The 13,196-nt window shown below is 39.1% G+C and overlaps 1 protein-coding gene across 2 annotated transcripts in view; it reads left to right on the top strand.

Annotated features, from left to right (window-relative positions):
• The window catches only part of LIN9 (lin-9 DREAM MuvB core complex component), a 70,850-nt gene that overhangs the window by 26,855 nt on the left and 30,799 nt on the right, over positions 1-13,196 (top strand). For both annotated transcript variants that reach the window (XM_035008699.1, XM_035008701.1), the window contains one exon: positions 1,383-1,540. In XM_035008699.1, coding sequence (XP_034864590.1) covers positions 1,383-1,540 — 158 coding nt within the window. The remainder of the gene's footprint in view (positions 1-1,382; positions 1,541-13,196) is intronic.

The following is a 13,196-nucleotide window of genomic DNA, read 5'->3' as shown; positions in this document are numbered from 1 at the left end:
GAAGCCTGACAGAAGAATTCATACTAGATGATCTCGTTTATATAAAATTTTAGAAGATAGAAACTATAATGACAGAAAGCAACTTAGTGATCGCTTGAGAAGTGGGGGTACAGAAGTGGGAGGGATGCAAAGGAGGGATAATCGAGTGCCACAAGGAAACTCTGGGGAGTGATTGATGTCTTCAGATGTTCATTATCTTGTCTGTGATGGTGGTTTTATGGATATATATTTTATGGCATGAAAGCTATGTTTAAGTTACTTTGGTTCATCCCAGTATTTGAAAATAGAAGTAAGATAGGCCCTAAAGATAAGGGTAAATTCAGTATTTATGCTTTAAGGCAGGAAGTATGATTAAACATTTACACAGTGGTAAGCCTTGTCTTTAGTTCTATATTGGCGTGCTCTCTGGGTCATAGGGAAAATATCATGTTCTTCTAAATAGAATATTATAGTTGAACTTTTTCCCAGGAGGAGACCTGGCATCCAGATGCAGTGTTGTCAAAGGATGGTGAACAAATCCTCCTGCTTTGTAGGGAAGGATAATGTAGACTTGCTTATAACCCTTTAAGTCTTGCAAAGCCCTATTTTTAAAAAGATATAATTTACTTTGAAGAGAAACAATTATTATTTCTAAGAACTCAAATACATTATTCAAGAGAAAGAGGAAAAGAGGGAATGATGAGATAGATGGTCTGATTTCAAGGTTTTTTTTAAATTTATTTTTTAAAAATGTTTTATTTATTTATTTGAGAGAGAGAGCATGAGCCGGGGGAGAGAGAGAAGCAGACTCCCCACTGAGCAGGGAGCCAGACGTGGGGCTCAATCCTGGGACTCCAGGATCACGACCTGAGCCAAAGGCAGACGCTCAACCGACTGAGCCACCCAGGCACCCCTGTTTGTTTTGATTTTAAAGATTTATTCACTTGAGGGGCGCCTGGGTGGCTCAGTTGGTTAAGTGACTGCCTTCGGCTCAGGTCATGATCCTGGAGTCCCGGGATCGAGTCCCACATTGGGCTCCCTGCTCGGCGGGGGGTCTGCTTCTCCTTCTGACCCTCTTCCCTCTCGTGCTCTCTGTCTCTCATTCTCTCTCTCTCAAATAAATAAATAAAATCTTTAAAAAAAAAAAAGAAAAAAGATTTATTCACTTGAGAGAGAGAGTGTGAGCATCGGATAGGGCAGAGGGAGAGGGAGAGAGAAACTTTAGCAGACTCCTCGCTGAGCTTAAGCGCGACCTGGGCCTTGATCTCACGACCCTGAGATCATGACCTGAGCCGAAACTAAAAGTCAGATGCTCAACCGACTGTGCCACCTAGGGGCCCCATGATTTCAAGTTTTTGTATAGGATAGTTATCAGTTTATATGATTTTTATAATTTATTCTAGATGTTCTTCTGCATTTTTTGAGGAAGAGAGATCAGCATTAAAACAGAAACGACAGAAAATAAGGCTCTTACAACAAAGGAAAGTTGCAGACGTTTCCCAGTTCAAAGATCTCCCAGATGAAATTCCTTTGCCCCTGGTTATTGGAACCAAAGTTACAGGTAAGTAAGTGAACATAAGCTCATTCATTTTGCTTTATAATTTTTCACCAAGATAACTACTAGGTAACCACTAGACAAATGGCTTTTAAATTTTAAAAGCTTAAACTCTAGTTCTATAGCAATGTACTACAGAAGTTATTATTTCTTCTTCTGTGGCATTTGGTTTTTAAACTACTTGGGAAAAAGTGTGGTGGTTCAAAGCAATGTCTGCTACAACATAAACTAAAGCAAACTGCCACAAAGATGAAATTTAAAATTCACTGGAATAAGCATAGCTAGACATTGTTTAAATTTCTAAAATTTTAAATTGTTCTGTCTTTTGCTTTCACATCATTTATTTTCCTTCCTAACCAATCTTAAATGGTTAGTTCACAAGTACCATTGTTTTTGTGCTCTTTGGGTTTGGGATAGTCCATTTCTAATGACTGAATAGTAGGTAGTTTGCTCAGAATTTTATTTTAAGGGTGTAAATTCTGTCAACTCGTAGATGTGAGTCTGTGTGTTCTGTTCAGTTATGACATGGAAGGAAAGTACCACCAAAACCTCAAGTTTAAATTAATCCTTAATAACTTGGTAAACTAAAATTACAATTTATATAACACAGGAAATAACAAGGTGTTAAGTGAGTAGGTAAATTAGTAACTATTGGAAGGGATTAAAAAATGGTTGGATTAAAAAAATGGATTTATCGAAGAATATTTTCTGGAGGAAAGGTAACCTTGAGTTACATATTAATATCACTTTTTCTGGTTATAAAAGTGGTACGTTTCCATTATATTATAAAAAATGGGTAATTAAATGGAAAGGTAGATTAGAGAGAGGAGACTGTATCATGCGTATAAAATGCAGGTAGAAAAGAGAAGAATTGATTTGGTCATAACTTACCATGACAACTTAACCATGTACAGAGTTATAGATGATCTCTCTCTCAACAAAATTAGTCTGCGGGTGAGATTGGAGATGAAGTGAGGGAGAGATTGTAGTCTTGAAAAAATACATTAGTTCTAAAACACCATATAAATAAGTACAGATATAAAGTCTGCAGTACCACTACAAATCAGAGAAGTTTGGAATGCATAGAGTGACATAAAAGTTAATTGTTTCAGAATTTTAAGAACTGGCAGTTTTATGGAGGGTCTATAAGTAGGTTATTCTTGTTACAATGGAGAATAGGTTGGACAGGATGTATCAAGATATGAGAAAAGGGGGTGCCTGGGTGGCTCAGTAGGTTAAGCATCTGCCTTTGGCTCAGGTCATGATCCTGGAGTCCCAGGATCGAGCCCTGCGTCTGGCTCCCCACTCGGTGGAGAGCCTGCTTCTTCCTCTGCCCCTTACCTGGCTTGTTGCGCTCTCTCTCTCTCGTGCTCTCTCAAATAAATAAATAAAATCTTTAAAAAAAAAATATGAGAAAAGTTTGGGGCGCCTGGGTGGCTCAGTCGGTTAAGCGTCTGCCTTTGGCTCAGGTCATGCTCTCAGGGTCCTGAGATTGAGCCTCACATTGGGCTCCCTGCTCAGTGGGGAGCCTGCTTCTCCCTCTCCCTCTGCCCCTCCCCCTGCTCATGCACACACACACTCTCTCAAATAAATAAATAAAATCTTTAAAAAAAAAGAATGATTTTTACATTTTAATTTTTATTTTAAAGATTTTATTTATTTATTTAGAGAGAGAGCACGAGCAGGGAGGAGAGGGAGAAGCAGGTTCCCTGCGAGCAGGGAGCCCAACTCGGGCCTCGATCCCAGGACCCTGAGATCATGACCTGAGCCGAAGGCAGACGCTTAACCAACTGAGCCACCGAGGCACCCTGAGTTTTACATCTTTAAATGGCTGAAAAAAATCCCAGTAATAATATTTTGTGACACATGAAAATTATATGAAATTCAAAGACTTCATTAAGGAGGAAAGATGGTTCATAACTGAAACAGACTAATAAGAGGAAGCAGGGCAGGGCCAAAAAAAGTCTGCCAATAATTTTTTGTTTACCATACTGTCCAGTATGCAATACAAAATTACTAAACCTATGAAGAAACATGAAGACCGGTTCTGTAGTCAAAAGAAAAAGCCATCAGTAGAATTAGCTGAGATGGCTTAGATACTGGAATTAGCAGTGGCTTCAAAATGTTTGTTATAAACTTAATGTAAGTGTCGTCATAATGAGTGGGGAAATCTGAGAGATAAAGAGGAATTATTTAGGTCTAACAAATTTAGAAGTAAAAAGTACAGTATCTGAAAAGAAAAAAAATTTTTTTTTTTTAGAGATTTTATTTATTTATTTGACAGAGAGTGAGCATGAGCAGCAGAGGGAGAGGGAGAAGCAGGCTCTCTGCTAAGCAAGGAGCCCAATGCGGGACTCGATCCCAGGGCCCTGGGATTATGAACTGAGCTGAAGGCAGATGCTTAACTGACTGAGCCACCAGGCGCCCCAATAATGAACTTTTTATAGAAAATGGCAAATATGGGGGCGCCTGGGTGGCTCAGTCGTTGGGCATCTGCCTTCGGCTCGTGTCATGGTCCCGGGGCCTGGGATCGAGCCCCGCATCGGGCTCCCTGCTCCGCGGGAAGCCTGCTTCTCCCTCTCCCACTCCCTCTGCTTGTGTTCTCTCTCTCGCTGTGTCTCTCTCTGTCAAATAAATAAATAAAATCTTAAAAAAAAAAAAAAGAAAATGGCAAATATGTGTAAAATGGAACAATCATGTTGCAAGCTTCTTGAATTTGTTATGAGAGCATACGATGTTGACTATGAGTAGATTGTAGTAAGTAAAGCTTGGGTATTCTGATCTGTAGAGTATTGAGGTTCAAAACCTTCCGGGTGCATCAGAATTACCTGGAGGTTCTGGATGAAACAAATTGCCCTTCCACCCTCCGAGTTCTGATTCAGAAGGTCAGGGGTAGGGCCTAAGAATTTGCATTTTAACAAGATTCCAAGTGATGTTAGGGCGCCTGGGTGGCTCAGTCATTAAGCGTCTGCCTTCATTTAGTGGTTAAGCATCTGCCTTTAGCTCAGGTCATGATCCCAGGGTCCCTCCTCTGCGGGAAGCCTGCTTCTCCCCCCTCCCACTCCCCCTGATTGTGTTCCTGCTCTCACTGTCTCTTTGTCAAATAAATAAATAAAATCTTAAAAAAAAAAAAGATTACAAGTGATGATGCTGCTAGTGTGGGGCTATACTTTGAGAACTAGTAGAAGGACCTACTTTTTTTTTTTTAGAGAGAGAGAGTGGGGCGGGGAGGGGCAGAGGGAGAGGGAGAAACAGACTCCTTGCTGAGGGCAGAGCCTGAGGCAGGGCTGGATCTCACAACCCTGAGATCATGACCTGAGCCAAAATCAAGAGTCTGACGCTTAACCGACTGAGCCATCCAGGCACACCAGGACCTACTTTTTAAAAAATGCTGAGAGGCGCATACCTAAAAAGCCAACAGAGAAGTTAATTTTGAAATTCTAGCAAATAATTAAGTGAAAAGATGATGGGAAATAAAGGACGGGAACAAAAACCATGGGATAAATAGAAAATAAACAGCAAGATGGTAGACTCAAGTCTGGTCCTGTTTTCATTATATTAAATGTCAATGAACTAAGCACAATACTGAAAAAGTAGAGATTATCAGACTGGATTAAAAAAAAAAAAGAAATGTCTGGTGCGTCCGGGTGGCTCAGTCTGTTAAGCATCTGCCTTTGGCACAGGTCATGATCCCGGGGTCCTGGGATCCAGTCCTGCATCAGGTTCTCTGTTCAGCAGGGAGTCTGCTTCTCCCTCTCCCTGCCGCTCCCCCAGCTTATGCTCTCTCTCTCTCTGTTAAATAAGTAAATAAAATCTTTTTTAAAAAATGCCTAACAGTATGCTATCTTTAAGAATTATACTTAAAATATAAAATCACCAATAGATTAAAAGCAAAAGGGTGAAAAAGATATGCCATGCAGCTATTGACCATAGAGAGTTGAAGTGGCTGTATTAACATTAGACAAAATAGATTTCAAGACAAGGAGTATTACCAGAGAGAGAGAGAGGAATGTTTGATAATGATAAAAAGGTCAATTCAGCAGAAGAATGCAACAATCCTAATATACATTCATTAATAAGTCCTTCATAACAGAACTTTAAAATACTTAAAGCAGGGCACCTGGGTGGCGCAGTCGTTAAGCGTCTGCCTTCGGCTCAGGTCATGATCCCAGGGTCCTGGGATCAAGTCCCACATCGGGCTCCCTGCTCGGCAGGAAGCCTGCTTCTCGCTCTCCCACTCCCCCTGCTTGTGTTCCTGCTCTCGCTATCTCTCTCTCTGTCAAATAAATAAATAAAATCTTTAAAAATAATAATAATAAAAATAAATTAAAAAAAATACTTAAAGCAAACACTGAGACAACTAAAGGAAGCCATATACAAATCAACAGTCATAGCTATAGATTTTAACACCTCTCTACCAGTAACTGAGAAGAAAAAAATCAGTACAAATATAGAGAATCTGAAAAACACTGTCAATTATGATGATTCAATTGATAAATTTTTTAAAGATTTTATTTATTTGAGAGAGAGAGAGAGGAGGGACAGAGGGACCGTGAGATCATGACCCGAGTTGAAGTCAGAAGCTTAACCAACTGAGTCATCCAGGTGCCCAGATCCAACTGATATTTTTGAACGCTAAGCCCCAAAACTATAGAATACATATTCCTTGCACATGCACATGATTTGTTTGTCGAAATAGACCATCTGATGGCAATGTCAATAAATTTTAAGAGATTGAAATCATACATAGAATGTCTCTGAACACAACAGAATTTAATTAGAAAGCAAAACAATAAGATCCTGAAGACATTCAAATATTTAGGAATTAAATATTCTACTTGTAAGTAACTCCTAAGTAAAAAGAGAAAGTTCAAGGGAAAATAGCAAATACTTCTAATATAAAAATAATAAAAATATGACATAAAAATTTGTGGGGTACAGCTAAAGCAGTAGTTACAGGAAAATTTACAGTTTTAAATGCTTATATCAGAAAAAAATGCTTATATATTTTTAAAAACTGTTTAAATTTGCATTTTAAGAAACCAGAGAATAAACCCACAGCAAACATCATACTCAACAGGGAGTTGAACTAATAAAAACTACTGGAACTAATAAATTCAGTAAAACTGCAACGATATAAAATCAATATACAAAAATTGTTGCATTTCTGTATGCTAATGTTCAAAATACTTGAAAAAGAAAATAAGAAAACAATCCCGTTTATGATGGCATCAAAAACACTAAAATACTTAGGAATAAAGTTAACCAAAGAAGTGAAAAATCTATACACTGAAAACTGTAAGACATTGATGAAACAAACTGAAGACACAAATAAATGGAAAGATATCTCAGGCTCATGGATTGGAATACTCAATATTGTTAAACTGTCCATGCTTCCCAAAGCCATCTATAGACTCAGTGCAGTCCCTGTGAAAATTCCAGTGGTGGGTGCCTGGGTGGCTCAGTCAGTTAAACGTCTGCCTTCAGCGCAGGTCATGATCCTGGGGTCCTGGGATCAAGTCCCGAGTTGGGCTTCCTGCTCAGTGGGGAGTCTCCTTCTCCTTCTCCCTCTGCCGCTCCCCCTGCTTGTGCTCTCTCTCTCTCTCTCTGTCAAATAAATAAATAAAATCTAAAAAAAAAAGTTCTGCCAAGATTAATCTGTTGAGTCCAAATCACAGCAGACATTCTTTTTTTTAATTGAAATTGATATGCTTATTCTAATATTTATGTGGAAATGGGAAGGGTAGCCTAACTCAGAAGTGGATCCACACATATGTGCAGTTGACTTCCTAAAGGCATCAAAGCATTTCAATGGAAAGGAAGGGCATTCCAACAATGCTGGAGCGATTAGATATCCATATGAACCTTGATGCTTCCTCACACCTCACAAGAAAACTTTATCTAAGATGGACCAAAGGGCTAAACATAAAAGCTAAAATTATAAAGCTTCTATAAGTAAATATAGGAAAATAGCCTTGTGATTTGTAAGTAGGCAGATATTTCTTGGATCTGACAAAATAACAAAAGAAGATGATTTTTAGGTTTAACTTAAAAACTTTTGCTCATTAAAAGTGACCATTAAGGAAATAAACAGGCAGGCCACATATTGGGAATAAATATTTCCAAAATGTATATCTGAAAAAAGACCTGTATCTAGAAAATATAAAGAACTCTGTAAGTTAGTAATAAAAAGATAGTCTGGTTCAAATAACTAGATAAAACACTTGAGTAGACACTTCCCAAAGGAAGATATATGAATGGCGAATAAGCACATGAGAAAGTACTCAACATCATCAGTCATCAGGAAAATGCAAATTAAAAGCACAATGAAGTACCACTACACATGCCCCAGAATGGCTAACCCTGAAACAACTAGTAACACCAAGTGTTGCCAAGGATGTGGAGCTACCATAATTCCTGGACTTTTTTGGTGGCGTTGTGAAATGGTCTACTACTTTGGAGAAAAGTGTGCCAGTGTTTTACAAAACTAAACTTATGCCTGCCCTATGATCCAGCTCTTCTCCTCCAAAGTATTTCCTTAAGAGAAGTGAAAACAGCTGTCCCAGAAGGATAGCTATGTATAGAATGTTCATAATTTTAAAGCCAAACCTGGAATCAACAACAGGAAAATGGATAGACATAATATTTTCTTATGATGGAATACAAATTAGCAATTAAGAGAAACTACTGACATATAGATTAACTTCAGACAATATGCTGAGCAAAAGAAGCTGAAAGCTATAGAATGCATATCGTTAGGTTTTCATTTCTATGAAGTAGAACGAGCAAAATTAATTCATGGCAGAAAAATATCAGAAAAGTGGTTCTGCTGAAGAAGAGATTGATTGGGAAGGGGGAACTTTCTGGAATGATAGGAATATTCTGTGACTTGATAAAGGTTTGTTCTACATGGATATTTGCCATAATTTATAGAATTATACACTCACATTTAGATTTCACTATATGTAAATTTTACCTAAAAAAAAGTGCTATAAACAAAATTCCACATTCCTTACTGTGAAAAATTTTTTAGTAAACAAGTAGTAGTAGACCAGTTCTTCCCCCAAAACAATGACAAAATGGATTTTATTTTATTATTTTTAAAGATTTATTTATTTGACAGAGAGACACAGCGAGAGAGGGAACACAAGCAGGGGGAGTGGGAGAGGGAGAAGCAGGCTTCCCGCTGAGCAGGGAGCCCGACACGGGGCTCGATCCCAGGACCCTGGAATCATGACCTGAGCCGAAGGCAGACACTTAACAACTGAGCCACCCAGGCGCCCTGACAAAATGAATTCTAAACTATTGAATTCTAAACAATTGGGGGTTTTGCAGTAAGAGCAGAGCAGGCAGGTAAAAAGTGACTGGGCTTTGTAAATGGTTCGTCGTGCAGTGGGAAGAGCAGAGGAGTTCTGACAAACACCAGGGTGCTCAAAGTGATGGGAAGTCTGAGTAGTGGAGAAGTTTGGGGGAAATGTCTAGAGAGCACAGTGTAGCCACACTGTACAGGAAAGTGTTCATTAGGTGTCCATTACTCCAAAGGGCTCTAGAGCTAGAACTCTGTGTAGTCAGAGAACTCAGGGTATGAAAAAAGATTTTGAAATCATTTGTTTGTTAGGAAATTGTAAGAATCTGAAGTGTCCCAAAGGTAATGTAGTTTGTCTAAGTCAAAGGGGTAAAGGGAAAGAGACCGCCACGAAGATAGGGAAGATGTGATTTATAGAAATAAATAGAGTTAAGATTTGACAGCTTCTTGTTAACCCAAACTCGAATGCTAGCCCATAGCCGAGGCTCTGACCCATAATCTTTAAAGCTGTCCCTTGATGGCTAATGAAATTACTTTCTAGACTTTCAGGATGCCATTGGGTATATTCACCACATTACCAGCAAACCATCTGCTGTGCTTAAAGAACTGCCTCTTGGGGTGACTGGGTGGCTCAGTCGGTTGAGCATCTGCCTTCAGCTTAGGTCATGATCCCCCAGGGCATTGGGATCCAGCCCAGCATCGGGCTCTCTGCTCTGCAGGGAGTCTGCTTCTCCCTCTCCCTCTCCCTCTCCCCCTCCTCCCACTTGTGTGGTCGCTCACTCTTTTTTAAAGATTTTATTTTTTTGAGAGAGAGAGGTGAGGGACAGAGGGACAAGCTGAGCAGGGAGCCAATGTGGAGATCTGTCCTGAGACACCGAGATCATGATCTGAGCCAAAGGCAGATGCTTAACCAACTAAGCCACCCAGGCACCCCTTTCTCTTAAATAAATAAATAAAATCTTAAAAAACAAAAACAAAAAACCCTACATTTGGCCGTACACAAATCCAAAGGAGCAGAGTGACCATGTAATTTATTACCCGAATGGGCATACTTCTGAATGTTGTTAATAACTGAACTAGAATAACAGGTGTGAATGAACATTGTTCTGGGCTAACCAGCTAATAGGGTCATTCTCCTTAAAGGATGTATTTGAAAATTTTTCTTATTATTAAATAATCTCAGAAGCCGTAGGATAATGCTGATAATCACAATAACGTGTTTTTTCTTATATTCCTGAACTTGGCATTCTGACCTAGAGTCTACTTTTTCCCCTGAGTGATCATGTATACTAATGTAGGTTGCTGCTCTTGTTTTTTAATTTTTTAGCTTTACATTGTCAGCACAGTGATCCCATACAGAAATGACTGTTAGGGGGCCCCTGGGTGGCTCAGTCGGTTAAGTGTCCAACTCTTGGTTTCGGCTCAGGTCGTGATCGCATGGTGGTGGGATCGAACCCCTAGTCAGGCTGTGTACTCACTGCAGAGTCTGCTTGAGATTCTCTCTCCCTCTCTCTTGTTTGTGTGTGTGTGCTCTTTCTCTCTAAAATAAATAAATCTTAAATAAGAAATGACTGTTAAGGAGAAAGCTACATTAGAGACAAAGAAGTTTATTTATTTTTTAAAGATTTTATCTATTTTTTGACAGAGAGAGACAGCGAGAGAGGGAACACAAGCAAGGGGAGTGGGAGAGGGAGAAGCAGGCTTCCTGCCGAGCAGGGAGCCCGATGCAGGGCTCAATCCTAGGACCCCGGGATCATGACCTGAGCCGAAGGCAGATGCTTAACCATCTGAGCCACCCAGGCGCCCCGAGACAGAGAAGTTTAAACCAAAATATTTTTTAAAGTTTTTGAACCAGTTAAGTAGAACTGAATAGAAGTTATCCATCGCTTGAACAGGTAAGTACTCCTGTAATAATAGGGGAACCTGACTTGCACTTCAGATATAGATCTGTGGAAGAGGGGCATAAAGTTCATCTGCAGGGCACCTGGGTGGCTCAGTCGGTTAAGCATCTGCTTTAGGCTCAGGCCATGATCTCAGGGTCCTGGGATCGAGTCCCGCATTGGGCTCCCTGCTCAGTGGGGAGTCTGCTTCTTCTCTTTCCTCCCTGCTCGTGCTCTCTCTCACTACCTCTGTCTCTCTCAGATAAATAAATAAAATCTTAAAAAAAATAAAATAAATGTTATCTTCAGATAATATATTAAAAATGTGGCAATATTGTTTTTCTTGATTTATGAAAGTAATACATACTCAAAAAAAAAAAAAAATCCCCAGAAGTGCAGAAGTGATACCCTCTTCCCCCAGTTTTATATTTCTCTAAAGTTTGGTGTATTTAGTCCTATAATATATGCCAAAATATAAGCTTGTCCTCCCTCCCAATTTTCCCTTGAGAAAAATATATGCTTTATATTCAAATTCTTATATTTTTCATTTTACAAGTATCCTCTCAGATTATTTTACATACCCAAGCCCAAGGGCTTTTTGGTGAAGACTCACTGATTTCTAACATAATTTTGTTGTGGTTTGAGGATGTACTTTGTATGATTTCAGTTCTTTTAAAGTTACTGAGACTTAGGGACGCCTGGGTGACTGAGTTGGTTAAGTGTTTGCCTTTGGCTCAGGTCATGATCTCAGGGTCCTGGATCGAGTCCCACATCAGGCTTCCTGCTCAGCAGGGAGCCTCCTTCTCCCTATGCCTGCCGCTCCCCTGCTTGTACACTCACTCTCTCTATCTGTCTCTGACAAATAAAATCTTTAAAAAAATAAAAAATAAAGTTATTGAGACTTGCTTTATAGCCTAGCAGATGGTCTGTCTTACAAAATGTCCCATGTGTGTTTCAGAGGAATGTTTCAATGTTGGGTCAAGTGTTCCATATATGTTAGTTAGACATAGGGTTGAGAGTTTTGTTCATATCTTCTATACTGCGCTCTGACCTTCCTTGTTTCTGATGAGATTGTTTCTGATGAGATGTACCTATTGTGTTGCTGTTCTTCTATATGTCATTTTTCTCTTGATGCTTTCAGTATTTTCTCTCTGTCCTTGGATTTTGGAAATTTCACTGTGATGTTTTAGGTATGATCCTCTTTGTATTTCACTGAGCTCCTTGAACATTCAAAGCATCTTGGATTGGTAGGTTAATTTTTAAATCAAATATGTGAGATTTTTTTACCACTAATTCTTCAAATATTTTTTCTGCTTCTTTCTGTCTTTTGGGACTTTCATTACAAGTATGTTGGTAACATGATATCTTCCCATAGGTGTCTCTCTTCTTTTTCTTCCAATATTTTTTTCTCTGTTCTTTGGATTGAATAATTTCTGTTGGTCTCTTCTTAATAGATCATAATCCAGACTTCTGCAATACATTATTTGAAACATTCAGTGATTCTTCTGCTATCTCAAATTTGCTCTTTACCTCTAGAGTTTTTCTTTTGTAGGTTCTGTTTGTTGAGATATCCTATCAAGTATTGTCATCTTTCTTTTAATTCTCTGAACATATTTATAGTATCTACTTCTGAAGTCTTTGCTAATCTATCATTTCTGACAATTTCTACTTAATACCTCTTTGATCCTGAGTAAGAGTCATGCCTTTTTATTTCATTACATGTCTAGTAATTTTTGGTAGAAAACTTGACATTTTAGATAATGATCATAGTAACTCTGCCTTCTAATTTTTTTGATAGTTGTGTTTGCTTCAGTAACTTGTCTAGTGCAACCACTGATGTCTCTGCTCATTTTTTTTATTCTTATATTTTTAAGCTTGGCTTCCTAGGAGTTGCACCTGTGTCTGTATAACTTAGTGATCAACCAGTGACTTTGGCAGAGGTTGTGCTCAAGCATCTTAATAAGAAAGGCCTCCGATTAATCCTTGTGTGAGTTGGGAAATACAGACAAAGTTGCTGTCAGTTTTCAAGTGAACCTTAGCTTTTACTTTTTGCCAGGCTTGCTTACATCTTCTCTATCCATTCATATAGTTTTCCAGTTAGCTAGAGATTTATGGAGAGCTTTCAGCCCTTTATGGCTCTTTAGTTTCCAGAATCTCCCTGTTCTGCCACGCCCCTTAGCCAGGACTACACTTTGGGCTTACAAAACTGTGGGCTTCTCTTATTCTCTCCTTATCAAGTTTACCACTTTTAACTGGCAGGGTCACAGGTTTTACCTGTTGGTCCACATTGAGTCTGCCCCCTTTGGCAATCACATTCCTGTTTTCATGACCAGCCATTCACTAGTAAAACAATTCTTACCAACCAAGGTAGTGGTGATGGCGGGGGTATAAACAGCCTCATGCAAAAGGCCACTGACTTCCCTTGTCCTTACCTGAAGCTTTATCAGTTTTTTTAACAGTAAATATTTATTTTTTC

Source organism: Mirounga leonina, unplaced genomic scaffold (assembly GCF_011800145.1).
Source record: "Mirounga leonina isolate KUSES-001 unplaced genomic scaffold, KU_Mleo_1.0 Mir_152, whole genome shotgun sequence".
In the NCBI taxonomy this organism is placed as follows: Eukaryota; Metazoa; Chordata; class Mammalia; order Carnivora; family Phocidae; genus Mirounga; species Mirounga leonina.
This window is presented reverse-complemented; position numbering and strand designations above follow the sequence as displayed.